The sequence below is a fragment of the Mustela nivalis genome, assembly GCF_964662115.1.
Source record: "Mustela nivalis genome assembly, chromosome: 11".
Lineage (NCBI taxonomy): Eukaryota > Metazoa > Chordata > Mammalia > Carnivora > Mustelidae > Mustela > Mustela nivalis.
Window position 1 is genome coordinate 88,235,137 of NC_139030.1, and position 27,713 is coordinate 88,262,849.

The following is a 27,713-nucleotide window of genomic DNA, read 5'->3' on the forward strand; positions in this document are numbered from 1 at the left end:
AGTCATTTCTTTATTTTTTTTAAGATCTTATTTTTAAGTGATCAGTCATTTCTGCACCCACCGTGGGGCTCAAACTCACAACCCCAAGATCCAGAGTCACATGGTGTATCAACTGAGCCAGACAGGTGCCCCTTTTAAGTAATTTCTTAGTGTTAATTTTAACTGGATTTCGGCTACTGGTCGTGATGCCATTTACTGCGACAGACTGCAAGTTCTTCTCCCAGAGTAAGCGATCAGTCCAGCTAGCAAGTGAAGTTGTTAACCAGTTTACTTTGAACATTTTTCTTTAGGTGGAGAATTTGGTCAGATCCACCTTAGATGTTTACGGTAAGATCAATTTTTTGGTAAACAATGGAGGAGGCCAGTTCACGTCTCCTGCAGAACACATCAGTGCAAAGGGATGGCATGCTGTGATTGAGACCAACCTGACGGGCACCTTCTACATGTGCAAAGCAGGTGAGTATGACCAATAACCCAAAAAAGCAAGGCGTCTTTATTTAAAGTTGTAGAGAATCTTTTTTTTCTTTAAAGATTTTACTTATTTATCAGAGAGAGAGCGCACACATAAGCAGGGGGAGTAGAAATGGAGAAGCAGGCTACCCCTGAGCAGGGAGCCCAATACCGGACTCAGTCCTGGGACCCTGAGATCATGACCTAAGCCGAAGGCAGAGGGTTAACCCACTGAGCCACCTAGGTGCCCCTAGATCATAGAGAATCTTCCAAGAGAATTGTTGGGGACTCAGAAACCCCATGTCTGCAGTACTGACGGCCCTGATTTGCTTGCATAGGACACAGAAATGTAAATTGCTGCTTTTCTGGATAGTCATTTGGCAATATTTGTAAAATATGGGAATGGTTTATCTTAAAATTTTATTTCTAGGAATTTATCATGAGAAAATTATTAAGAATCTGTACAAAGATATAGCTACGAAGTTGTTCCTGAAATTAAAACAAACAAACAAACAAACAAAACTCTCACACTTAGTTTTAAAGAAATGAATCTGTTTAATCTCTTGTAACTTGTCAAATCTTCAGGGAAAATGCCGGAGTCCACATCCTTTCTGACTAACAACTAATTAGCATGCATGAAGATCTTTGGATTGAAAGTTATATTTCATAGGTGATGATATTCAACCCCTGACATTGAGTAATTCAAAGGTTTTGTTAAAAACGATCGAAGATGTTTTTGTGATGAAAACCACAGAACAGGTAGAATTCCAACCCAAAGGGTCTTCACCCTAATATGGATTAGGCTTTATATTCTTAACATCTCTATGTCAAAATCTTGCAGACATTTCCAGCTTTCAACTTCATCTAACTGGTAGTATAAAGCTTTACATTCGTTGTGGCTGGCTGTTTCATGGGAACCTCTGATTTATAGCCCCTTGGTCAGAAGCACAATGTAACAAGCTGGACTTGTGATTGGCATCTGAGACTACCTCACATTTCTTAATGAAATATTCCCATGACAGCTCTGGAAGTGTCAGGGGAAAAACACAAAGATGATTTCAGAGTTTGTTTGTGTTTTTTTTTTTAAGACTTTATTTATTTATTTATTTGTTTGACAGAGAAAGACACACAGAGAGAGGGAGCACAAACAGGGGGAATGGGAGAGGGAGAAGCACACTTCCCACTGAGCAGGGAGCCTGATGTGGGGCTGGATCTCAGGACCCTGGGATCATGACCTGAGCCAAAGGCAGACACTTAATGACGAGCCACCCAGGTGCTCCTGCATTCAGAGTTCTAACATAGAGTATTCTTTAAGCAAAAGCAGAAAGCCTGTGTAGGGTAATTGAAATAAATTTATACCGTTTTATTTTTTCATAGTTTTTTTGTGTGTGTTTTTTAAGATATTTGATATGGCACATAGATCTTTATTTACATTTCCAAGCTTTTTGGGCTATTCATGACCTCTTTCTTTCTTTCTTTTCTTGTTTTAAAGATTTTATTATTTTGACAGAGAGCAAGAGAACACAAGCAGAGGGAGCTTTTTTTTAAAAAATTTCATTATCTTTTATTTTTATTTTATTTATATTTTTTATATTTATATAGATATATAAAATATATTTATATTATTTTATTATATTTATTACATTTTATTACCTTTTATTTTTATTTTATTTATATTTATTATCTTTTTTTTTAAAGATTTTATTTTTTTGACAGAGAGCAAGAGAGCACAAGCAGAGGGAGAAGCAGGCTCCCCACTGAGTAGGGAGCCTGATGCGGAGCTTATTCCTAGGATCCTGGGATCATAACCTGAATTGGAGGGAGATGCTTAACTGACTGAGCCACCTGGGCACTCTGACGCCTGCTATTTTGAATGGGCTCTTTTCCCAATTATTTTCAGCTGGGTAATAGTTGGTTAATGGAAGAACTACTTTTTCAAGTTCATCTTGTAGCTTTATCTAGCAATTTGTAGTTTATCTAACAGTGTTTGAAATTAGTCTTTCAGGTGTTTAGCTACACAATCATGTTGTCTAAAAATAAATAATGTATTTCATTGAGTGAAAGATACACTCAATGTATCTTTGGTGAAATGCACCATCATTTTATACACTACTAAGAAAGTAGAAACAGCGTTATTTGTACCTTAAGAAGCCACCAACTGTAAAACATATCCCAGTTTCCACAATTTCAAAATAATATGAAAGAATTGTCTTAGAGTCCAAAAATACCATATTTTATGTCTTCTTTTCTGGGGGCTTTACCTCCTTTTTCTGTCATCTAGTATGAATTGGGAAGAACTCAACTGGAAAGCTTTAAGTAATGATGGGAAACCATTCTTATTTTTGTCTTAGCTCTTAATAGGAATGGGTCTTTCCTTGTTCTCTGGACTTTACATTCTAAAAATTAGATTTTTATTGAAGTGAGTCTTGAGGGTACACATCTGACGTTGTCTTGATTTGTATGAATAGAGTTGATGGCTAAATATCAAATGGGGCTTCAAAAAAGGATAAAATACTTAAAGAATGAGGGACACCTGGTGGCTTCGTCAGTTGAGGGTCTGAGTCTTGATTTCAGCTCAGGTCATGAGCTCTCACGAGGTCGAGTCCTGTGTAGGGTCTGCGCTGGCTGTAGAACCTGCTTAAGAGTCTCTCTTTTTCTCCCTCCACCTTACCCCCCAACCCCACTCCCACTCTCTCTCCCTACAAAAAACACCAAAATTGAAAAGAAAATACTTAAAGAATTAACAAAAGCAAGATAAGACTTGTATCTACAAACGACAAAACATGGCTGAGAGAAATGAATGATCAGAATAAATGGAAAAGCATTCAGTATTTATGAATTGGGAGACTTGATACGGTTAATGTTGTTGTTCTTCCTGAATTGGTATGTAGGTTCAATGCAGTCCCTATTACTTTTGCAGAAAATGACAAGCAGATCCTAAAATACATGTGGAAGTGCAAAGGACTCAGAGTAGCCAAAACAGTTTTGCAAACCTGGAAAGGTGGAGGATTTATACTTCTTGATTTCAAGATAATGTGGTACTGGCATAAGGAGAAAAGAATAGATATTTTGGACAAATTTGAAAGTCTAGAAATAAACCCTTATAGTTGTGATCAATCCCTTATATTTACGATTTTTGCCAAGGGGGCCAAGGAAATTCTGTGGGGAAATGATCGTCTTTTCAGCGATTGTCCTGGACAGTTGGATATCCACATGCAAGAAGACCCTTCCCTCATACCATAAGTAAAAGTTAACCAAAAGTACAAAATGGACCGTAGACCTAAATGTAGTTGGTAACATTGTGTAACTTGTGGAACTAATAAAGCACAAAATCTTTATGACCTTGACTTAGGTAGAGTCCTGAGATACACCATCTAGAATACCATGTATGAAGTAAAAAAAATTGATAAACTTGACTTAATCAAACGTAAATATGTTTGCACTTAAAGAGACAACATTAATAAAATGAAAAGATAAGCCAGACTGGGGGAAATCACTTATCTGATAAAGGACTTGTATCCAGAACAAAGAAAGAGCTCTTATCATTCAGTATTAAGAAAGCAAACCAATTTAAAAATGAGCAAAATATTTGAATAGCTATTTTACCAAAGAAAATAACTGAATGGCTGGTAAGTACATCAGAAGATTATCAGCACCGTTAGTCATTCAGGACATCAGATCAAAACCTCAGTGAAATATCACTTCATACCCACTAGAATGGTTATAATAAAAAAAATTGGGCAATAATAGCCTGGAGAAACTGGAACCCTCATGCATATCTGGTAGAAATGTAAAATAGTGGTGACACCAGAAAACAGTTTGGCAGTTCCTGAAAAAGTTAAACATACAGTTGCCATATGACCCAGCAGTTCCATTCCCAAGCATCTACCCAAGAGAAATAAAAACCTATGTCCACCCAACAGTTTGTATTCTTCATCACCTGCCAGTGGAAACAATTCAAATGTTCATCCTCTGGTGAGCAGACAAATGAAATATGGCCTGTCTGTTCCCTGGAATATTATTCGGCAATAAAAATTAACTATTGAGACACGTTACTCTGTGGGTGAACCTTACAGATACTATTCTAAGTAAAAGAATCCAGACACAAATGACCCCATATGGTGTGATTTCATTTATTTGAAATGTCCAGAAAAGACGAATTTATATAAATGGAAAGTAGATGAGGGTTTGCGTGGGGATGGCTTGGCTGCAGATGGGCACAAAGCAATGTTTTTGGGGGGGATGGAATGTTCTAAAACTGGATTGTGATAGTGGTGCATGGCTCTATGTTTATCAAAATCATTAAATTGTACGCATAAAGTGGATGAGTTTCTTGATATATATGTTATATTCAGTCAGGCTTTTTAAAAAAGGAATTGTAAATTTAAAAAATTTTTAAGATTTTATTTATTTATTTGGCAGGGAGAGAGATCACAAGTAGGCAGAGAGGCAGGCAGAGAGAGAGGGGGTAGTAGGTTCCCTGCTGAGCAGAGAGCCTGATGCAGGGCTGAGCCAAAGGCAGAGGCTTAACCCACTGAACCACCCAGGTACCCTGAAATTAAAAATTTTTAAATAGCAAGCAAGATGGTGGGACGGTGAGTGAGAAGAGAGTCAGGACGCTATTTCATATGCTTGTCATTGGCTGTTTCCTGCAGTTTACAAGTCCTGGATGAAAGAGCACGGAGGATCTATTGTCAATATTATTGTCCTTACTAGAAACGGATTTCCAGGATTTGTGTAAGCATACTTAATATATATATACATATTTTTTTCCTATGTCTTGGGGTTTTGTCCTCTGAATGGGGGGAGTGGGGTGGAGAAGATTTCATAGGTCACAATCCTGAATGCTGTAATGAGTTTCAATCTCAATACTTAACATTGCCCTTTATTTGATCTTCAAAAATGTACTTGCAAAACGTTCCTATGCATATTAGACTTGCCAGATTTACCAAGAAAATAGAAACAGGAGGCCCCATTAAGTTTTATATTATGTCTATCCCAAATATTGCTTGGGGCATATTTATGATAAAATATTTTCTTGTTTATCTGAAATTCAAATTTAACTGGTTGTCCTCTATTTTATCCAGTAACCCTAATCCAGATGTCATTAACTGGTCATCAGTGTCTGAAGAGATTTTTTTGGTTGTTGTTAACATGTGGAAATGAAACATATTTAGATTAATTTAGATTTGAATACTGTGAATATATATCTTCAATTTTAGACAGAACTGCTAAATTATTACTCTGTAATAGAGTTGGACATGTTTGATTCTTACTCTGATTTTGGTAAATTTTGATGTTGGAAATAGATTTAAAAAAAAAAGTCAATCAGTGAACTAACTTAGCCTCCTGGCTCAGTAGAGTCTTAATAATCTAAAAGGGCGTCCACATAGAACAAAGAGAAAACAGTGTGCCAGGAAGCTATTTGAAAACCATACTTTTAGTAGTTAAAAAATCTGGTTTACAAAAAATTCTTTTTGTATTTAATTTGTATCTATTTCATTTTTATTTCTTTTGTATCTTTGATGAATTCTGATTCCTTCTTTTTTTTAATTAAAAATTTTTAAAGATTTTCCAACATAGAATATTTCTTTTTATGAAATAGATCTATCCTAGTGTTATAAGAACAAAGCATGCTAGTCTTTACATATGTATAAAACTGCATAAGGTACAGAGTTGAGTGCTCTGTACCTTCTCATTCCAGAGATAGCCTGTTAACCAAGTAAGACCATGACCTGACTTCCTTTATTAGTAATATGTAAACTGTAATGTGCAGGGTGATATTTTGGCACTGCATGAATATCCTGTTTGCCATTGTGATTTTTGTAACCATTGTTGATTCTTACCTGAATCACTTAAGACATTAGGATTCGGAAGATGTCGATTTTTCTGATTTCATAATTGCTTCTGTATTTATTAGCTGATATTCTTCTGTAAAATGACTTTTCTGCAACAGCCATTCCTTCTTTCTCTCTGTATTTATTATTATTTTTATTAAATTTTTTGGTAGATCACTATGAGGGACTTACAGATTTCTTTTCAAATTCCTTTATTCAAATGCACGTACTATCTCAAACTTAGAAATTTGTATTGTTTCTACATTTTGCATTACAAATAATTCTGCAGTGAATAACACTGTACATATTTGTTTCATAGTTGTGGAGTTATATCTTCAGGGTACATCCTGGAAGTTGGATTGCTGGGTGAAGGTGATGGGTAAATGCATATTTTTAGGTATTTCCAGCCAACAAAGTGTGAGAGTACATGTTCCCCAGAGCCTGACCCAAAATGTGTGTTGTCAACTTCTGGACAGTTCTCATGATCAAGGAATGGTATTCTCTGTGGAGGATCTTTTGAGTTGTTGAAAGCCTATCTGGTGGGGTGCCCGGGTGGCTCAGTGGGTTAAGCCTCTGTCTTCGGCTTGGGTCATGATCTCAGGGTCCTAGGATCCAGCCCTGTGTCGGGCTCTCTGCTCAGCCAGGAGCCTACCACCCCACCCCACCGCCTGCCTTTCTGCCTACTTGTTACCTCTTTCTGTCAAAGAAATAAATCAAATTAAAAAAAAAAAGGCTATCTGGAAATCTTGTATATATGTTTGAGTCATATTGCTGTGTTGGAACATTTTTCTTAATCCTGTCTAAGGCTAGTCTATTTTCTATTACATCTTTGCAGGGTAGTTTAGTCTGAGCTAAACTGAGTGGACATCCTCGTCATGTTCCTGATTTAAAGGGGAGGGCTCTCAGCTTTTCTCCATCAAGAATGATTTTCGCTGTGGGCTTTTCATAGATGGTTTTTATGAAATTGAGGAATCTTCCTTCTGTCTCTACACTCTGAAGAGTCTTATTCAGGAAAGGATTTGCTGTACTTTGTCAAATACTTTTTCTACATCAATTGAGAGGACTATATCGTTCTTATCTTTTCTCTTATTAATGTGTTCTATCACACTGATTTGCGAACGTTGAACCACCTTGCATCCCAGGGATAAGTCCCACCTGGTTATGATGGATAATCCTTTTAATGCACTGTTGGATCCTAATGGGTAGGATCTTGTTGAGAATTTTGGCATCTATATTCATCAGGAATATTGTTCTGTAATTCTCCTTTTAATAGGGTCTTCGCCTGGTTTTGGGATCAAGGTAATGCTGGCCTGACAGAATGAGTTTGGAAGTTTTCCTTCTGTTTGTATTTTTTGAAAGAGCTTCAGGAGAATAGGTATTATTTCTTCTTTGAATGTGTGGTAGAATCCTCCAGGGACTCCATCGGGCCCTGGACTCTTGTTTTTTTGGAGGTTTTTGATCACTGCTTCAATATCATTACTGGTTATTGGGTCTATTCAGGTTGTCAATTTCTCCCTATTACAGTCTTGGTATTTTATAGGTTTCCAGGAAGACATCCATTTCCTCCAGGTTCCTTAATTTATTGGCATATAGTCATTGATAATAATTTCTAATAATTGTTTCTGTTTCTTTGGTGTTAGTTGTGATCTCTCCCCTTTCATTCATGGTTTTATTAATTTGGATCCTTTCTCTTTTCTTTTGGATAAGTCTGGCCAGTGGTTTATCAGTCTTATTAATTCTTTCAAGGAATCAGCTTCTCGTTTCGTTGATCTGCTCTACTATATTTCTGGTTTCTGATTCATTGATGTTTGCTCTAATCTTAATTACTTCTCTTCTTGTGCATGGCTTAGGCTTTATTTGTTGTTGTTTTTCCAGTTCCTGAAGGTGTAAAGTTAATTTGTGCATATGGGACTTTTCTATTTTTTTGAGTGAGGCTTGGATGGCTATGTATTCCCCACTTAGTATCACCTTTACAGTATCCTGTAGGTTTTGTACCGATGTGTTTTCATTCTCATTGGTTTCCACGAATTGTTTATGTTCTTCTTTGATTTCCTGGTTGATGTAAACATTCTTAAGCAGGATGTTCTTTAGCTTCTAAGTGTTTAAATTTCTTCCAAATTTTTTCTTATGTTTGACTTCCAGTTGCAAAGCATTATGGTCTGAGAATATGCAGGGAATAATCTCAATCTTTGGTATTGGTTGATATCTGATTTGTGTCCCAGTATGTGATTAATTCTGGAGAAAGCTCCATGTGTGTTTGAGAAGAATAAGTATTCTGATATTTTAAGGTGAAGTGTCCTGTACTATATCTCTGAGGTCCATCTGGTCCAGTGTGACATTCAAAGCTCTTCTTTGTTGATTTTCTGCTTAGATGATATATTGCCGAGAGTGGAGTGTTGAGGTCTTTTATGTAGTGGCTTCTCCCATGTTGGGGGCATAAATATTTACAATTGTTAAATCCTCTTGTTGGACCCACGCTTTAAGAATGATATAGTGTCCTTCTGTATCTCTAACTACAGTCTTTAGCTTAAAATCTAATTTTTCTGATATGGGAATTGCTACCCCAGCTTTCTTTTGAGGTCTGTTGGTATGAAAAATGGTTCTCCATCCCTTCACCTTCAATCTTGATATATCTTTATGTTCAAAATGAGTCTCTTTTAGAGAGCATAGGTATGGGTCATGTCTTTTTATCCCGTCTGCAACCCTGTGCCACTTCATGTGAATGTATAGGCCATTCATGTTAAGAGTGATTATTGAAAAAGTTATGATTTTATTGTCACATTGCCTGTGAAGCTTTTTTCTCTAGATTGCCTCTGTCAATCCTGTTCTATATCACTGTTGGGTTTTTTCTCCTTTTATAGAACCCCCCTTAATATTTCTTATAGGGCTGGCTTTGTGGTCATATATTCTTTCAGTTTCTGCCGTTCTTGGAAGCTCTTTGTCTCTCCATCCATTCTGAATGACAGCCTTGCTGGATAAAGTATCCTTGCATTCGTGTTCTTCTCATTGAGTACCCTGAATATGTCTTGCCTTTTTGGCTTGCCAGGTCTCTGCGGACAGGTCTGACATTATTTTGATGTTCTGCTCTCTGTACATAAGAAATCTCTTCCTCCTTGCTACTTTCAATATTGTTTTCTTGGATCTAGGATTTGCAAATCCTACTTTTGTATGCTGGGGCGTTGGTCTGTTCTCATTGATCTTGGGTCCTCTCCGCCTCATGGAAGTGAATGCTTATTTTCTTCCCCAGATTAGGGAAGTTCTCAGAGGCGATTTGCTCAAATATATCTTCTAGATCTCTCTCTCTCGCTCGCTCGCTCGCTCTCCACCCCCTCAGTGATCCCAGTAATTCTGATATTGGAATGTTTTATTGAGTCCCTAATCTCTCTCAGTTTGATTCCTTAGGCTTTAACTTGTTTTTCCCATCCTGCCTCAGTTTCCTTTTTTTCTATCATCTTATCCTCTAGCTCACTAATTCATTCTTCTTGTTTACCCCAGCAGTCAGACTATCCAGTTTAGACTGCGTTTCATTCATAGCATTTTTAAGTTTTGCCTAATTCGATTTCATTTTTGCCCTAAGCGATTCTATATTGTTGTTAATATTTTTCTCAAGTCTAGATTTTCCCTTGTAATTGTTACTCTGAAGTCTATTTCTGACATCTTGGTTATATCCATATGTATTAGTTCTGTGGCAGAGGCCATATTCTTTGATTCTTTCCTTTGTTGGGGTTCCTTCTCTTAGTCATTCTGTTGAGGGGTGGTTGAGGGAATGTACAGAGTACAATTTATTGACCACAACCCAAGCAAGATGCACCTGCTTTATAGGGAACTTAGGGGTGTCCGTTTCTTGTTCTTCCAGCCTATCTTCTGGGGGAGGGGCCTGCCACACTGTTACTGAGGCAACCCTGTTTGGGGAGAGATGTCCTGCCCCCTGTGGGGGGGAGGGAGATGGCCTCAGTGAAAGCTGGTTTGGTGAGAGAGGGGCTTTGGTTCTCTGGTGGCTTTATGCGTCTCTTCTGAGAATCTGAACGGAAGTGACCATATCCAAACCTTTGTTCCAGAACAATGAGATTGCAGTCTGCTCTTCACTGAGCTCTCCAGGCCACACTGTCTCTCTTTCTGTCTGTGCTGCTAAAAACTGCAGCATCCTGCATTGCTGGCTGCACAGCAGCACTCCCAGCCCTCGCTCCCAGGGCCGGACTCTCTCCCATTTGTGCTTCTAAAACCGCAAGCTGCACCCCCGTTCACACATGTACCCCTGTAGTTCCAGGCTTCAGTCTGGTAGGCTGCCCTAAAGTCCTTTCCTCATGGCTACCAATCTGTGAGTCTGTGCCCGGTCCCCAGTGTAGGAGGCCTTTGCCTTCCTGGTACAAATTCTGGAGGTTTCCTCCCCCATCCATTTATCTTCCGGTATCTGCCTGCAGAATCACGGCTTCCCACTTCATACCTCGAGGCCATCCATTGCAGACATGCTGTTTGTAGAGATCCAGATATATCTTCTTATATCTTAGTCTGATTTCTTGAGTGTTCAGAATGATGTGGTAGATAGCCAGCTCAATTCAGGGGACCGGTTGAAATAGGGTTCCCTACTCCACCATCTTTACTCCTCCCTCAAAATAATTATTCTGATTGAAAGAGGCCTGATGAAAAAGAGTGTAGTAACTATGGTAATAACTATTTAAGTTGTAGAAGCATTGAAAAAATTGGTTGGTGCTATATTCATGGAGAGTCATGCATCCTTCTGCTTCTTATTTATAAATTAGAGGAAGACAGGGAGGCATTGTGACAAGCTTCAAGACAGTTTATCACTCACAATCTGTTCCAGTACAGATTGTAAGAGATTTTAAATCATATATGATACAGAAAGGAGGCCTTCATACTTCAGAAAATTGGTCATTGAAAGAACAGCGGTGAGACCTGTCATGTAAATGGTAACATATAATCTCAGTCAACTCATAGTCCAAATAAATGTCTGTCCCTCTTGGTTTTTCCATTAGAAGAATGGTGACTAAGGCAGCACTTATGTGACGTAGTCATCACTCTGAAGCTGAATTGTCCAGTATCTACTCTGTTCCAATGGGAACCACTTTCTCTTCCTGGAAAGGGAATCTTCACAAACCCCCATGGCCCATTCAGGCATCTCATCCACCTTGACCTCCGAGGAATGTCCACCAGAATCAAGTCTTTCAGAGCACAGGACTGGATAAACTATAAGTCTCTCTGGATTTGAATGAACTCTCTGCTTTTTTCTTCACAGTTGTCAAAGTTTTTTCTGGGTTTTGGTGTTTGTTGTTGTTGTTTATCCTCAGAGAGAAGCAGATTAGGATGTGCTGTTTGGGGATCCAGAGTAACTTCTTTCAGTTCTTGTATCACTTTTAGGAGATCTGAATCCCATGGAGGAAGACTGCATCCTTCTCTCCTTAACTGGGAAGGATGGAGAGCTGGGTCTCAGGCTCCCCTGTTGCCGACACCCTTGACATCCATCAGCAGTTTCACTTCTGACGTCACACCCTTTTCTGTCACCTTCTCTGGTAGATCGTTGAGTATGGAAATGTAATCTCAACATGTTGTTATGTTTGTGTTAAGTTTCTACTGAATGTCCTTCTCTTCATCTGTGAAGCTTGAGAAAACTGTGTAGGGGAGGAAAAAGAATTTTCCCTCTACCCTTCTGAGTTCTTAGTAGAGACCCCTCCAATAACAGACAAATTAACAAGACAAAAAAAAAACTTTATTCATAGGTATAAATCATGTGTATGCGGGAGATACCCAGGGAGAAATGAGTAGCTTCCAAGAGTGGCTTAGAACTCAGACTGAACCACTATCTTAGTAAAGACAGGGGAGGAAAGATGGAGGCCTCATAGAGGAGAGCAGATGGTTTTTACGAAAGATGTGTGGGCCCCTTGGAAAAATAGGTGGGAGGTATGGTAGCTTGTGACAGAGTGTGTCTGGGTGTGATGTCCACTTCTAGTCTTTTTACAAATGTGACCACAGGCAGTCTTCCCTGGGTGATAAACCCCTTGGGGAGGGGATTTATGGTAATCGAGCTCCTTTGGGTGGAACCCAGTCTATATTTAGGCCAATAAGGGGAGTTTACAGAAAGCTTCTCCCTGCATTTGCTATTTTTCAAGTGCCAAAATTATTTTCAGTTCAAAATAATCTATCAAAACTGTGTATTTTGGGTGGCATGTCCTGAGCTCCTACTGTCATATTTTGGAGTGGCATATTCTGTTGCCCTGCATCTGCCTCTTGCTCATGTATAACAAACTGGTTCATCTACTGAAATTCAATAACTTCTGTCTCTGGTTTTCCACCTGTCTCTCAGTTCTAGTGGCTGTCTCTCTTTGGCCGTTACTCCTGCTTCTGAACGTCTGCCACTTGCTTCTTCTTCAGGGGGTCAACATAACTGCTGAGGCTTTTCCTATGTTGAGAGGCAGGACTTCATGTGGTGGCCCTGGTGTTCAGGGCACTGAGTGCAAGGGGACAAACACCTTTAGGTCCCCCTCACAGAAAAGGGCCAGGGCTTGATTGCATTTCTACGTTAGCATGTTTATTCATGCCCCTGCCTGTTACTTCTGGTGTTGTGGAGAAGCCTGGAAATTTCCATTATCCTTCCAGCTGAGTGCTGCTTTTGGGCCTCTCATAGCACTGTCAGCATTTGGGCCAGGGCAAGGGAACATGTCCTATAGATAGTCCCAGACTGCTGGATGCAGTAGCAACAGAAGTTGTGGCCATACCTGATGGTGATGGGATCGCTTGGATAATTCTGACAAAGTGGTTATCTTTTGCCTGGAGTCCCACTAAGGTTACTGTGGCCAACACTGGGACAGAGATGGGTTTTCTCTAAAGAGGTTGGGTTCTGTAGGTCCTCTCTAGTGAGATGTGGATATGCCCCCAGATCTGACATACTTGGTGCCAAGGACCTTATAATTAGAAATTCTACGCCACAGTGTACCTCGTGCATAAGACCCCATATCGATGCAGACCTAACTATTTTGAACTTTCTATCTGAAAATATATTAAAATTTACTTAAATTTGGGTGTGTCTAGAAATTCTACTGATACTATTTTAGCCCAATGTATGAATATGAATTTCTTATGCCTTGTCATCTAAAATTGATTTAAAAGACAACCGCACTGTAACTCCCAAAATAACCAATCTGTTAAATTTTCTACATAATAAAAGATCTTCAAAATATTTCTCTTATGGTCATGGTGTTTTGAAGAACCTTTGGTGGGCCGGTCACACACAATTGACTATCAGATACCTGTGTTTTGGCTTTAATGTTAAAGGACCTACTCCTTTCCCACTGTTGAGATGAAGACTCCAAAAAACAGACTCAACAAGAACGTATCTGTGGGGATCTGACAGGCCACTGACATACCTGTCACTTGAGTTAACGAGAGAAACATTCAGTGGAAGCTGATTGGGATTGTTATGCTTTGTCTTTTAAAGGCATTCTGGAGCTGCTAGAGCAGGGGTTTACAACCTCACCAAGTCCTTGGCTGTGGAATGGGCTAGCAGTGGAGTAAGGATCAACTGTGTTGCCCCTGTAGGTAAACGTTCCATACAAACACTGTTGAAAAGTTGTGCTTTTCTGATTCACTTTGATTGTTGATGGAGGTATTTGTTCATATGCCTGCATACTAGGAAACACAGGCTTTTTAAAATAGGTAAAATTGGAGAGACTTAGGCTTAGATTTATGACTAGAGTGTCAAGCAGGTGAAAGGAAGCCAGTGGTTCTCAGTCTTGACAGTATCTTAGAATTATCTAGGAAACGTTTAAAAAATATTGAAAGGTAAGCTTGATTCCCTGCTCTGGAGTTGAGGTGTTGGTATTTTTAAAAGCCACCTAGGACATTCAAATGCACAATGAAAATTGAGAACTTCTGCTTTAGAGAACGAATATTTGCCAGATTATGTTGTTATTTCTTGGTGTATCATTAATGCTTCTTTAGGAGAGAGAGAAAAAACTAAGGTCTAATTCAAGTTAAAGATTGATTCAAAGTGAAGAGAAAATGTCTCGGGAACATACTTGAAAACTAGTAAGAGCCAAATCAAAGAATTCCCAAACAATTGAAATTTTATTTATTTATATTGGAGTCAAACATTTTATCTGTGGTTTTACCATAATGAAAACCCATGAAACCATTGTATTTTCCATGTCTCACATAACCACAGCCCAGGCTTCTGTTACAAATCAGAGAAGCCTCATGGAAAACAGAATAGACTCCTCTATCACCCGCCTTTTCACACTTAAGTGCCTCTCTGATCTATTCATCGAATTATATTTTTAGAGAACACATCTTTTCAGGAAAAATACAGGGCTTTGCTGGTTATTCAGGGAGAAGAGTTCACAAAATGGACATTCATATGATCCACTTGTAATCGTGGTTAACTGTACTTCCTTGATGATATTGAGAAAAATTCATATTAGAAATGTTGCCTTTTCTATTAAGCCACTGTTTTGTTGGTGTTGGTTGATGGCTGCCTTGATGTCTTTGTGATTTTAAAATTTAGTTTTATGGGCTTCATTTTGTTCTTTTTTATTCTTAAACATAGGGAGTCATTTATTCCCCGACTGCTGTTGAAAACTATGGTCCGTTGGCAAAAAACTTATTTGGAGGGTTCTTTAAGAGAATCCCAGCCAAGCGAATTGGAGTTCCTGAGGAGGTAATGTATATTTCTAACGTTGATTCCAATTGCTTTCTTTTATACTTTGTAATACTGTGACATTTGCTGTCCTTTTTACACATTCTGATAGATGATAGAGGCTGACAGAGATGAGTGGTCCTATTGCCACCAGCCCATTTCCCCTACACTTTCTGGCTCTGTGCCTTACACACTCACAGCTCTCTTTATCCAGAACTGAATGCAGTGTGAATGAAGAGCAGCCTGGTTTTATTTCATTGCACTTTTCAGCTATGTTATTTTATCACATGGCTTTTGTTGGTACCCGGGACCCTAAGCCAAATCAGGTGAAGTTTGCATACCTCACTTCCAGAACTGTATGAAGTTCCATACTTGGTTTCTGGAAGGTGACCAGATTTAAGTATGTAGAAATCAGTAGCTTTCTTAAAGGCCAGCAATATCAGTCTTAAAATACAATGGAAAATGTATATTGTTTCTATGATAATAATAAAAATGGAACTACGTGGTATAAACTTAGCTCTAAACAATAAGAAATTTATTCTTGAAGAACAGGAAAAAAGAATAAATAGAAACATGTCATAATCCTCAATGAAGAGAATCAGTTTTATTAAAATCATGGTTCCCTTTTTTTGATAACCGAGGGTAGCTACACTTCTGCTGAGTGTGGCATAACATAGAGTTGTGAGATACTATGGTGTATGCTTGAAACTAATGTAATGTCGAGTGTCAACTGTACTATAATAAAAAGGAATAATAAATAATAGGGTGCCTGGGTGGCTCAGTTGTTTGAGCAACTGCCTTCAGCTCAGGTCATGATCCCAGACTTCCAGGATCAAGTCCCGCATTGGGCTCCCAGCTCTTTGGGGAGTCAGCTTCTCCCTCTGATCTTCTCCTCTCTCATGCTCTCTCTCACTTTTTTTCTCTCAAATAAATAAATAAAATTTTAAAAAATAATAAATAATAAAAATAAATAATATCAAGTTTCCCTAAACTAATGCATACATTTTATATAGTTTTGGAATTAAACACACTGATTCTTAAGTTCATCTAGAGAAATATTAATGCAAACGCATCCAAAAAATGTTTTGAAAAATAATAATGTAGGGGATTTGACCTTCCCAATATCAAAACATATTATAAATGGTCATACTTATTTAGGGTATATGGTGCTGACACTGGAACAGAATAAATTTAGTGGAACAGAATGTACTCCTTTATCAGTATCATGTGTATATAAGGAGTTTAATAGGATAAAAGTAGCATTTCAAGTCTGCAAGGAAAGGATTAACCATTTAGCATAAGTCTTATGGCAATTGGCTGTTTAACTAGAGAGAAATTAGGCCTCTTATCTCATATCACATACAAAATAATTTTCACATTTATTGAAGTGCTAAATGTAAAAGCAAAACCGTTAAACTCTTCAAAGAAAAAGGTTTCTAATTTCTAAACGTGCTTTTGTTCGCATTTTGATGTCTTTCATTTCAGAAATTTACTAGGCATACCCCAAAAGACCCATATTTACCAACCTTTTTAGAGATTGGGATTCTACTGTATGTGTTTTTCTGCAACTTGCCTATGGCTATACCATGATATGTTTAATTAGATTCTACTGTTGCATGTTTAGATTCCCTTTATATTTCTGATATTGTGGTGATTCTGTAGTGAACATCCCTGAACACAGATGTGCACTCTTGTGTCAGGAGTGACTTTCTAGAATTCTTGAAGTAAAATAGTTTTGCATATTAAGTTTTTGGAAGATACTGTTAAATCAGACATTTGATGGGCCATTTTAAGCACAATGTTGGATTCCTATTCTGAAAACTAAGAGGGGTTTTAAAAGATTTTAATCAAGGAGGTGAAATGATTAAATTTTTATTTTGGACAGAACACAACCTTTGTTTATGTGAACTCTATTTACTGTAGTTTATGTTATCTCTATTTACTGTATAGAAATCAAAATTGAGAAGTTTAAGGAATATTTATCAGTTCAGTTAAAATAATAGTAATAAAGATATTATGTGTTAACATAAATAATATTTTTAGTGAAAAGTTGCTGTACTTTGAAAAGCAAAAGAAAACCATTTTTTGCACTTGCTTTACACTTTTCCAACTCTCTTGCATGTATGGCTTACCAAAATACAGCTGGATGCTCACGTCCGTGTCTACATTCCATATGTTGCTATATATTGTTTTGTTTAAAGCGTATGAAGAAAACCAGTTTCATGTACATGAACAGTTGGAAAAGGGAGGAACATTTTAATGGCCTTTTTAGATAATTATGGATATTCTTCTTTGATATTCGACAAGTGGCTGTTTTTTAAAGATGGGTTGCGATGTGGATTGACCTCAAACCATGTCAATGAATCTCTTGTACCCTGTTACATGAAAACCCACTAGTGTTTCTTTTTTTTTTTTTAAGATTTTATTTATTCATTTGACAGCGATCACAAGTAGTCAGAGAGGCAGGTAGAGAGAGAGAGGAGGAAGCAGGACCCCCACAGAGCAGAGAGCCCGATGCAGGGCTCGATCCCAGTACCCTGGGATCATGACCTGAGCCAAAGGCAGAGGCTTTAACCCACTGAGCCACCCAGGTGCCCCCCCACTAGTGTTTCTTACACTTTGATTAGATCTTTCACCCAAAGATGATTTTGTGACATAAGTTATTGTTCTTTTGGGAAAAACTGGTCTACCGTGTTATGGAGAACTTCTAGATGTTGACACACAATCCATTATACAATATCAAAAGATCACATTTGTGAGGAGTCCAAGATGGCGAGAAGTGGGAGACCTCATTCTGAACACCTGCAAACTTAAGTAGAGATCTAAGAAAAGACTTGCTAGATTCTACAAATAGAAAAGTGAACACTTTCTGCAGGAATGACAAGACAGAAAAACTCGCCTCAAAAAAGAGAATAAGAAGCAGTACTTACTGTCAAGAACCTAATCAGTATGGATATAATAAGTAAGGTATCAAAGCTAGAGTTCAAAATAACGATTATACTAATTGGTCTTGAAAAAAGCATAGAAGACACTAGAGAATCCCTTTCTGGAAAAAAAAAGTGTGTGTGGGGGTCTAAAATCTAATAAGTCAAGAATAAAAAATGGTATTAATGAGATGCAATAAAAAATGGAGGCTAAATTTTTTAGGTAGGATACATGAGGCAGATGAATTAGTGATGCAAAAGACAAAATGTTAGAGAATAAATAAGCTGTGAAAAAGAGAGATAAACAACTACTGGATCACTTGGGGGAGAATTTGAGAGATAAGTGATACCATAAAGCAAAATAGTATTAGAATACTTGGGATCCCAGAAGAAGAGGAAAGAGAGGAGGGTGCAGAAGTTATATTGGAGCAAATTATAGCTGAGAATTTACCTAATCTGGGGAAGGAAACACACATTCAAGTCCAGCAGATGCAGGGAAGCCCCCTCAAAATCAATACAAATAGATCAACACCTCAGTATAAAACAGTGACTCTCGCAAATCTCAGAGACAAAAAAATGTCCTGAAAACAGCTGTGGACAAGTGGTCCATAACCTACAAGGGTAGAAACATTAGATGAGCAGCAGACGTTTCCACAGAGACCTGGCAGGCCAGAAAGGATTGGAATGATACATTGAGGGTGCTAAATGAGAAGAACATGCAGTCAAGAATATTTTTTCAACAAGGATGTCATTCAAAATAGAAGGAAAGATAAAAAGCTTCCAGGACAAACAGAAACTAAAAGAATTTGTGATCACCAAACCAGCCCTGCAAGAAATATTAAAGGGGATCCTTTAAACATCAAGAGAGCTTAAAGGTGACATAGACCAGAAAGGAACAGAAACAGTGACTTTACAGGTAATACAATGGCACTAACTTGATATCTTTCCATGGTTACTCTGAATGTAAATGGACTAAATGCCCCAATCAAAAGACACAGGGTATCAGGTTGGATAAAAAAGCAAGATCTGTCGATATGTTATCAGCAGGAGAGTCATTTTAGACCCAAAGATACCTCCAGATTTAAAGTGAGGGCTGGAAAGTCATTCATTGTGCTAGTGGACATCAAAAGAAAGCTGGGGTGGCAATCCTTATATCAGGCAAAGTAGAGTTTAAACTGAAGACTGTAATAAAAGATGAGGAAGGATGCTATATTATAATTAAAGGGTCTACCCAACAAGAAGATCTAACATGCTCCTACATGGGAGCAGCCAATTATATAATCCAATTAATAACATAATCAAAGAAACACATCAATAATAATAGTAGGGGATATTAAGTCCCCCCTCACTGTAATGGACAGATGATCCAATAGAAGATAAACAAGGAAACAAGGCTATGAATGGCATACTGGACCAGATGGACCTCACAGATCTATTCAAAACACTCCATCTTAAAGCAACAGAATATACATTCTTCCCAAGTGCTCATGGAACATTCCCCAGAATAGATCACATACTTGGTCACAAATCAGGACTCAACTAGTACTGGAAGGTAGGGGTCATTTCATGCATATTTTCAGACCCAATGCTTTGAAACTGGAACTTAATCACAAGTGGAAATTTGAAAAGAACTCAAAGACATGGAGGCTAAAGAGCATCCTACTAAAGAATGAATGGGTCAACCAGGAAATTAAAGAAGACTTTAAAAAATCATGGAAACAAATGAAAATGAAAACACAACTGTTCAAAATCCTTAGGATGCAGTGAAGATATTTCTAAGAGGGAAGTATATAGTACTACAGACCTTTCTCAAGAAACAAGAAAGGTCTCAAGTATACAACCTAACCTTACACCTAAATTAGCTGGAGAAAGACCAACAAATAAAGCCTAAGCCCAGCAGAAGAGAAATAATAAAGATTATAACAGAAATCAATGAAATTGAATTCAAAGGAACAGTAGAACAGATCAACAAACCTAGGAGCTGGTTCTTTGAAAGAATTATTAAGATTGATAAATCCCTGGCCAGACTTATAAAAAGAAAAGAGAAATGACCCAAATAAATAAAATCATGAATGAAAGAGGCGAGATCACAACCAATATTAAGGAAATACAAACAATTATAAGAATATATTATGAGCAACTATATGCCAAGAAATTAGACAATCTGGGAGAAATGGATGCATTCCTAGAGACATATAAACTACCAAAACTGAACCAAGAAGAAATAAAAAACCTGAGCAGACCCATAAGCAGCAAGGAAATTGAAGCAGTAATCAAAAATTTCTCAACAAAGAAGAGCCCAGGGCCAGATGGCTTCTCTGAGAAATTCTACCAAACAGTTAAAAAGAATTAATGCATATTCTTTTGAAGCTGTTTCAAAAACTTGAGATGGAAGGTGCACTTCCAACCTCCTTCTTTGAGGGCAGCATTACCTTGATCCCAAAGCCAGACAAAGACCCCATCAAAAAGGAGTACTGACCAATATCCCTGATGAACATGGATGCAAAAATTCTCACCAAAAGACTAGCCAGTAGGATCCAACAGTACATTAAAAGGGTTAGTTATTACGATCTAGTGGGATTTATTCCTGGGCTACAAGGTTGGTTCAACACCTGCAAATCAATCAATGTGATACACTACATAAATAAAAGAAAGGGCTAGAACCATATGGTCCTGTCAGTAGATGCAGAAAAAGCATTTGACAAAATACAACATCCTTTCTTGATCAAAAGTCTTTACAGTGTAGGGATAGAGGGTGCATTCCTCAATATCATAAAAGCTGTATATGAAAAGCCCAGAGTGAATATCATTCTCAGTGGGGAAAAACTGAAAGTTTTTCTGCTAAGGTCAGAAACAGGACATGGATGTCCAGGCTCACCACTGCTGTTCGACATAGTACTAAAAGTCCTAGCCTTAGCAATCAGACAACAAAAAATAAAAGGCATCAGAATTGGCAAAGAAGAAGTCAAACTCTCACTCTTTGCAGATAACATGATATTCTGTGTAGAAAACCCAAAAGACTCCACTCCAAAACTGCTAGAACTCATACAGGAATTCAGTAAAGTGGTAGGATATAAAATCAGTGCACGGGAATCAGTTGCATTTCTCTACACTAACAATGAGACAGAAGAAAGAGAAGTTAAGGAATTGATCCCATTTCCAATTGCACCCCAAACTGTAAGATACCTAAGAATAAACCTAACTAAAGAGGCAAAGGATCTGTATTCAGAAAATTGTAGAATACTCATGAAAAAAAATTGAGGAAGACACAAAGAAAGGGAAAAACGTTCCGTGCTCATGGATTAGAAGAACAAATATTGTTAAAATGTCCATGCTACCTAGAGCAAGCTACATAATCAATGCAATTCCTATCAATATATCATCAACTTTTTTCACAGAACTGGCACAAATAATCCTAACATTTGTATGGAATCAAAAAAGACCCCAAATTGCCAACGGAATGTTGAAAAAGATAACCAAAGCAGATGACATCACTATTCTGGACTTCAAGCTGTATTACAAAGCTGTAATGATCAAGACAGTATGGGACTGGCACAAAAACAGACACATAGATCAGTGGAACAGACAAGAGATCCAAAAATGGACCTCAACTCTATGGCCAACTAAATCTTTGACAAAGCAGGAAAAAAGACAGTCTCTTCAACAAATGGTGCTGGGAAAATTGAACAGCCACATGCAGAAGAATGAAACCAGGCCATTTCCTTATACCATACACAAAGATAAACTCAAAATGGATCAAAGACCTGAAAGTGAGACAGGAATCCACCACAATCCTAGAGGAGAACATAGGCAGCAAACTCTTCAACCTTGGCTGCAGCAGCATCCTGCTAGACGCATCTTCAAAGGCAAGAGAATAAAAAAGTTCACTTAAAAATGAACTACTGGGACTTCATTAAGATAAAAAGCTTTAGCACAGGGAAGAAAACTGACAAAACTAAAAGACAACCAGCAGATTTGAGGAAGATATTTGCAAATGATATATCAGATAAAGGGCTAGTATCCAAAGTCTTTGAAGAACTTATCAAACTCAGCACACACAAAACAGACAATCATGTCAAAAAATGGGCAGAAGACATGAACAGACACTTCTCCAAAGAAGACATACAAATGGCTAACAGACATATGAAAAAATGTTCGACATCGTTAGCCATCAGGGAAATATAAGTCAAAATCACAATGAGATACCACCTCACACCAGTCAAAATGGCTAAAATTAACAACTCAGGAAACAACAGATGTTGGTGAGAATGTGGAGAAAGGGGAACCTTCTTACAGTGTTGGTGGGAATGCAGGCTGGTGCAGTGACTCTGGAAACAGTAGGGAGGTTCCTCAAAGTTAGAAACAGTACCACCCTACGACCCAGCAATCACACTAGTATGTGTTTATCCAAAGGATGCAAACACAGTGATCCAAATGGGCACATGCATCCCAGTGTTTATAGCAGCAATGTCCACAATAGTCGTAATATGGAGAGAACCCAGATATCTATCAACAGATGAATGGATAAAGAAATGTGGGGTGTGTGTGTGTGTGTGTGTGTGTGTGTGTGTGTGTGTACAATGGAATATTACTCGGCCATCAAAAAGAATGAAGTCTTGCCATTTGCAATGACGTGGATGGAACTAGAGGGTATTATGCTAAGCAAAATAAGTCAATCAGAGAAACAAATATATGATCTCACTCATATGTAGAATTTAAGAAACAAAACATTGGGTCATAGAGGAATGGAGGGAATTATAAAACAGGATGAAATCAGAAAGGGAGACAAACCATGAGTAACTCTTAGCTACTTGAAACAAACTGAGGGCTGCTAAAGAGGAGGCAGATGGGGTCACTGGTGATGGGCTTTAAGGAAGGCACATGATGTGATGAGTAGTAGGTGTTATAGGAGACTAATGAATCACTGACCTCTACCTCTGAAACGAATACACTGTATGTTAATTAATTGAATTTAAATAAAAAGAATGAAAATAAATGATCACATTTGTTAATATCACCACTGATCTCTTCAGAAAAATCTTGAAACATTAAGAAACTGTCAAGCTCATATTTTCCAAAATTCTGCTTTTTGCTTGCATACTCAGATCTTGTCATTGAAAACAAATACAAAAACCAAAGTTGTTGTCCTCTGAAGTGACATTCTCACTTCATTTGTTTGGGGGGGGGGGTGGGGAGAGTCTGCGAAGTACCCCAGTGTGAATAACCATACTACGGTTTTTTCAGGTTACTGACGGATTTCACGAAGAGAGTGACTAGTTCAGTTCATAGCTGTCAGATGTCCCTACGAAGCAGAAAAGCTTGATGTGCAGTTCCTACTTCATGACACTAGATATTAAAAAGGATATTGTACCCAATGGTCAAGGTCAATACGACAAGTAATTTTTGCTGCTTCATCTAGCGTTCTAAAGTGAAACGGGCTTTCCCCCCATGTGTACTTGCTGGTGAAGAGAACAGTGACCCCTAGCGGAAGGACCTCTAGTTTCCATTTCATGTTCTTGCTGCCCTTTGCAGGGAGGCTCCAGCAGTTTTTCCCACCATTGCTCTGGCACCATTACTACAAATGTCAACACAGGGAGAAGGACAGACAAAGACCTAATATCATAATGAATATAGTCTTATTTTTGCAAATCACCTGGAAAGACTTAGGGTTTTGCTGATCATGCTTTGACTGATGGAGGTAAAACCCTCAAATACCTCACTTGGGAAGGGAAGGGGAGAGGCTGGGAGCTTCTGTGAGATGCAGAACAGAGGATGCCTGTTTGACTGTCCTAGCATCCCTAAGTCCTGTTTCCAAAATATTCTGATTACCTCTGCTAATCATCATTTGGGGGACCACATTCATACCAGACCTTTGGCTGACCTGCTTATTCAGTGAGATGACAGTAAGTGACAGTCTCTGGGGTAGAGGCAGGAGGGTAAGAATGTAGCTGTAGTTTTTGTTGTTGTTGTTGTTCTTAAGATTTTATTCATTGGAGACAGAGAGAGAGAACATGAGCAGGGGGAGTGGAAGACGGAAGGGGGAATCACACCCCACTGAGCAGAGAGCCTGATGTGGGAACTCGATCCTAGGACCCCAGGGTCATGACCTGAGCTGAAGGCAGATGCTTAACCAAATGAGCCACCCAAGTACCCCTATAGCTATAGTTTTCAAAGGAATAGCTAAAGCTCGCTCGATGTCCCTCCACATCTCTTGGAAAGGAACACAGCACTTGGCAGACCCGACTCAATTTACAAAATTAAGAAACTACAAAATTAAGAAACTAAGGGCCAAGGAGGCGCAGTGATCCGTTAAAGCCATACATGGCTCATGGTACTGAGATTCAAACTCCAGCTTGCTTATTTAAAATCCCTGTTCCCTTTAAGAAACAGAGCTGAAAATCAACAGATGGTGTTACCCACATAGGAAGTGGCTACAAGTTGCTAGTCTTTAATCGTGTTTACCGATGGATAAAACTCTTGTGAATGGCTTGGTTCCTCAAGTCCATCTATCGAATGGATTTCATTAAAATGAAAGGAAGAATCTGTCTGAAGATAGTACAACAGTGCCTCGTTAGTTTGGTAATTATAAATATTGTATTGGTACAGCTTAGCGCTCTGTTGAGCTCCCAAAGTAAACCAGGCATCATGAATATTTAGCTATCTTTTACCTAGCAGATCGTTTCAATTCAGTGGGGCCTAGTCTGTGGGCAAAACGCTGTAGCGGGAGCTGGGTGATGCAACATCCGCTCATTTTAGAGGAAGAGAAGCATGAAGAACCTTTATTCTGTAGACATTAATGAAGCGCTTATTTTACGTGCAACACAGGAAGCCATCAGTCAGTATTTCAAACAAAATTCAGCACAAAGCCATGTTCACACTAGTGCAGGACAGTCTCTCTGAACAGAGTATGGCTCTTTACCATTTTCTGGAGCCGGTGTGGTTTTAGGGGTTTGTAGACTTGGAGGTCATGGTTACTGGGATGAGAGGGTTCTTGTTTGGCTGGCATTCAGGAAGGTGCTTATGGGGTGAGTCTTCCTGATGTACTAGGCAAGTCATCGTTGACTGTTTGCTCAGGCTAATACCAGTTCTGGTGGTTAGCTTCCACCATCGTTCAGAAATGTATGCCCTTCTTCAGGGATGGAGGAACTTTTCCAGGATTAATTCCCTGTGCTAGTGCTGTCCATTAGACATACAATAATTGTTACATATGTAACTGTAAGCTAACCAGTAACCACATTAAGAAATGTAAAAAGATGAAATTAATATCATTGCAGTAATTTAGTAGACAATAGATAATAATAGAAATAATTATATATTTATCTATATATATATAATTGTTAATAAGGTTTTATTCAGTCCAGTATATATCTATAGTTTCATCTTTGGTTCTTCTATAGATTTTGCCTTCTTCTCTCCGTACCAAGTCTTCAGCATCTAGTGTGTGTTTTATACTTAAAGCACATCTCCCTTCCAACTAGCTGTGCGGAAAGTGGGTTGTGTTGTATGGCTAGTGCCTGTTTTAGTGCAGGTCTACACTAGCTTCTGGTGGCACAAGGACAGACAGAAGGCTATGCCTAGTCTACAGGTCTTACAGTCTCACAGAGGCATAACTGGGTAAACGAATACTCTAGAGGCAGGACCCAGACTAGGGTGAGGCAAGCTAGGCGTGGACATAAAACTTAAGGACGTGCTCACTCTCAGGGTCGTCTAGGCGCGGGGTCTGCCCCAAGAGTGAGCACCTCCTTAAATACTGTACCCTAAGCACCCCTTTAGCCTCCCCCTAGTCTCAGTCCCATTGGGGAGCCTCATCAAGTAGCAGATTCTGGGTACCCAGCCCTGGAGCTTACAATTCAGAAGGTCTCAGGTAGGACCTAGGAATCTGGAGTTTCCATGAACGTCCACAAGAAGTCTAATGCCGGTATTTGGGATCTCCCTTTGAGAAACTCCGGCTGTGCCAAGCCTCCCAGAGAGTTCCTTGATATCCAGGGAAATCATTTCTTTCTTTCTTTGTTTTGTTTTGGGAATAGGTGTTGCTGCAGTTATCAGTCACCTCTGAATTTTTAGGGGGTGTGCTGGGATTCCGTAGTTCCTCTTGAAGGAGGCTCCTGTAGTCTCCGTTCCTGGCCTTGCAGCCTGCAGGATCCTTGGCTAGATGCCAGCTTCGTGTTCCATAGACACATTGACTATGTCAGGGGCAAAATCGTAAAAGGCACATGGTGGTGTGGAGAGTGAGTTATGGTAGGTGCTGAGAGGTGTGCCAGGAACTGGGTGGTCTGGGAAAAATCAAGCACTGTGTTTGCTTTCAGCTTCTTCACCACGTCTCTCTTATTTGACACTGTGTGGGCACCTTCATATCTCTCCACACCAGTCACGTTGTTTCAACGCGCCTCAAATAGAAAAAGGCGGTTAGTCGTCGTGATCTGTCAGGCTGCACACGGACTATAGGTTGTGTGTTACAGCTGTGTTTCGGGATGCGTTTCCTTGGGCAGGGGAGCAGCCCCAGGGGGGGAGTATCTGCTTTTCTGTGTGCATATGTGTCCTTCCGTTTCCAGATCTCCCCGCTGGTCTGCTTCCTGCTGTCCCCTGCGGCTTCCTTCATCACCGGACAGTTGGTGGATGTGGACGGGGGCCAGTCCTTGTACACGCACATCTTCGATGTACCAGGTGGGCCCACAAGAAATGACCACCGCTAAATTTGTGCCTTTTCAGCTTCAAGTTCTCAAAATCTCTTTCTTTTTGTAAGATTTTATTTGTTTATTTGAGAGAGAGAGAGAGAGAAAGAGCACAAGCAGGGAGAGCTGCAGGCAGAGGAAGAGAGAGAAGCAGGCTCCCCGCCGAGCAGGGTGCTTCATGTGGGACTTGATCCCAGGACCCTGGGATCATGACCTGAGCCGAAGGCATACGCTTAACCGACTGAGTCATGCAGGTGGCCAAGTTTTCAAAAAAATTTTAAGCAGTTACAGAGAGGATTATGGTTTTCTCTCATGGGACATAAAAAATGTACAAAATGTTTATATTCTTAAAAGCATCTTTAAAGAAAATGTTCCCAGTCAAAGAAAATATCTAAATATTTTTTGTCATAGCACATATTTATATATTTTAAGAAATTGCCTTGTGTATATAGGTTGGTGGATATTTAACTTTGAAAAATATTCTTGATATGAATATATATGTATAAGGAGGAGATAGAAAAGAGGCAAGACGTTGCCGTATTTTTAAGATTTAATTCCTCTTTGTTCCTCTAATAAGTAAGTTGTATATCTGAGCAGAAGACTCAGACCTATTAGGTGGGGAAGGGTGCTACGGTACCATTTTACATTACCTTTGGGATATATATTGAGTGATACCATAGGAATTTGCTATATTCAACCATATTTTTCTTTTTTTTTAAATTTAACTTAATTTTTTTTCAGTGATCCATAATTCTTTGTTTATGCACCAGACCCAGTACTCCATGCAATCCATGCCCTCCTTAATACCCACCACCAGGCTCACCCAACCCCCCCACCCCACTCCCCTCCAAAACCCTCAGTTTGTTTCTCAGAGTCCACAGTCTCTCATGGTTTGTCTCCCCCTCCAATTTCCCCAACTCACTTTTCCTCTCTATCTCCCAGTGTCCTCCATGTTATTCCTTATGCTTCACAAGTAAGTGAAACCATTTGATAATTGACTCTCTCTGCTTGACCTATTTCACTCAGCATAATCTCTTCCAGTCCTGTCCATGTTGATACAAAAGCTGGATATTCATCCTTTCTGGTGGAGACATAATATTCCATTGTAGATATGGACCATATCTTCTTTATCTCTTCGTCTGTTGAAGGGCATCTTGGCTCTTTCTACAGTTTGGTGACTATG

General features: G+C 38.9%; 1 protein-coding gene across 4 annotated transcripts in view; it reads left to right on the plus strand.

The window, feature by feature from the left end:
- The window catches only part of PECR (peroxisomal trans-2-enoyl-CoA reductase), a 35,180-nt gene that overhangs the window by 2,844 nt on the left and 4,623 nt on the right, over positions 1-27,713 (plus strand). For all 4 annotated transcript variants that reach the window (XM_082689099.1, XM_082689098.1, XM_082689101.1 and 1 more), the window contains exons 3-7: positions 291-456; positions 5,106-5,187; positions 13,738-13,834; positions 14,845-14,955; positions 26,411-26,522. In XM_082689099.1, the coding sequence (XP_082545225.1) occupies positions 291-456; positions 5,106-5,187; positions 13,738-13,834; positions 14,845-14,955; positions 26,411-26,522 (568 nt within the window). The remainder of the gene's footprint in view (positions 1-290; positions 457-5,105; positions 5,188-13,737; positions 13,835-14,844; positions 14,956-26,410; positions 26,523-27,713) is intronic.